This window comes from Austrofundulus limnaeus, unplaced genomic scaffold (genome assembly GCF_001266775.1).
Source record: "Austrofundulus limnaeus strain Quisiro unplaced genomic scaffold, Austrofundulus_limnaeus-1.0 Scaffold976, whole genome shotgun sequence".
NCBI classification, from domain to species: Eukaryota; Metazoa; Chordata; class Actinopteri; order Cyprinodontiformes; family Rivulidae; genus Austrofundulus; species Austrofundulus limnaeus.
The window spans coordinates 53,821-55,368 of NW_013953378.1; the positions used below are offsets into that span (position 1 = coordinate 53,821).

The 1,548-nt window shown below is 41.0% G+C and overlaps 1 protein-coding gene across 1 annotated transcript in view; it reads left to right on the forward strand.

Moving 5' to 3' along the window:
* Positions 1 to 241: 241 nt before the first annotated feature.
* Positions 242 to 1,548, forward strand: part of LOC106533579 (rho GTPase-activating protein 20) — a gene marked incomplete at both ends in the record, with an annotated part of 6,318 nt that continues 5,011 nt past the window's right edge. Inside the window, 1 exon segment of the mRNA XM_014029932.1 lies at positions 242 to 418. Coding sequence (XP_013885386.1) covers positions 341 to 418 — 78 coding nt within the window.

The following is a 1,548-nucleotide window of genomic DNA, read 5'->3' on the forward strand; positions in this document are numbered from 1 at the left end:
AGTAAAACCAATATTGGTTACAGATTTATCAGAGGTTCTTTGCGTCACACACCGACAACATGAACAGTTTTATTTTGAAAAACTAAAGCGGAAGCAGTTGGTCTCACTTCCGCTGACTTTAACTGGTGAACGAGCTCAGCAGGACCTGGTCTGAGCGCTCAGATTGAGTCAGGATCTCTGCGGACGTGTTGCGTTTTCATTCCCTTGTTTCGGTTCGGTTCGGTTCGGTTCGGTTCGGTTCTTCTCCAGCATGGACTCAGTCCTCTGCACCGGATAATCCCTGTGGAATAAAGTGTCAGATGATGGGAATATTCCGATCCCGTGGATCTGCACAGCCTTGATGGACAGCATGTCACCGCAGCAGGGGACCATGGGACAGAACCGGTCCGAGTCTCTGACGAGAGACAGCAACAAYAAGGTACCGGAGCGGGGTTCTGATGGGCCCGGTTTTGGGCTCGGCTCGTTTAAAGCGCTACCACAGCAGAAAGGAAGGGGAGCAGTTTAATGGTCTATTTCTGTATTAATCTTTCATTTGTTTTATTTTCTTATATTTTCCCCAAGTCTCCGTTATTAAATATGAAGAATCTGAAGAGAATATTTAAATTATTGGTGTTTTTAACCCCTAATATCCTTCTTATTAGACCTTAATCCAAATATTCAGCATCTTCCATGGTTTCATCACTGACTCACATAATGAGATGTGATTTATTCTGCTTTTAGCTTTATGTGGTGATATAGACTCATTTAATTAGCAGCGAGTTCTAATAAACATCCAGTTTAATTTATGGGATGTTTTTCTTACAGAATAATGTGCTGATATGAGCTGTTTGTAACAAATAAGAACCTAAGCCTATTGGAATAAATCTTGCCAAATAAATCTGTTTTTATTCCTTTTAATTAAAACATGTCTCCATTGCATTTAGGAGTAGAAAAAATATCAATTTTTGTCCTCAATATTTCAATACTAAGTTTGCTTCAAAACGAAACTGTCCACTGCTATTGTTTGTGTCAGAAATCAGCCTGGGATTTGAGCAGAAATAGGGTAATTTCCCTGAAGATGATGGGAGAACTTGCAGTAAACAGCGCCCCCCTCCTCTGGTGTGTTCAAACCCTGTTACTACACCTGTCAGCTGGCAGAAAGGAAGCAGTTTGATAAACAAAAACAATGTTGGAGTATTTATTATCAGTGGTTCGTCCAACCAGGGGTGTCCAAACCTGGTCCTGGAGGGCCACCGTCCTGCTCCATCACAGCTGATTCAGTGATTGAATTACCTCTTCAGGTTCTGCAGAATCCTGTTAATTCCCCATTCGTTCAAATAAAATGTGTTGGAGCAGAGAAACCTTTAAAACATGCATGACGGTGACCCTTCAGGAACAATACTGGACATCGTATTTTGGCTTAATGGTGGTAAGATTTACTTAGTTTTCTCTTGTAAATCTTAACATATAAAATAAAATAGGGTAGATCAGGGGTTCTTAACCTTTTTGACCTCAGGGCCCAATTTGTTGAACATAAAGTGACACGAGGCCCAGTCAGACATTACCAAT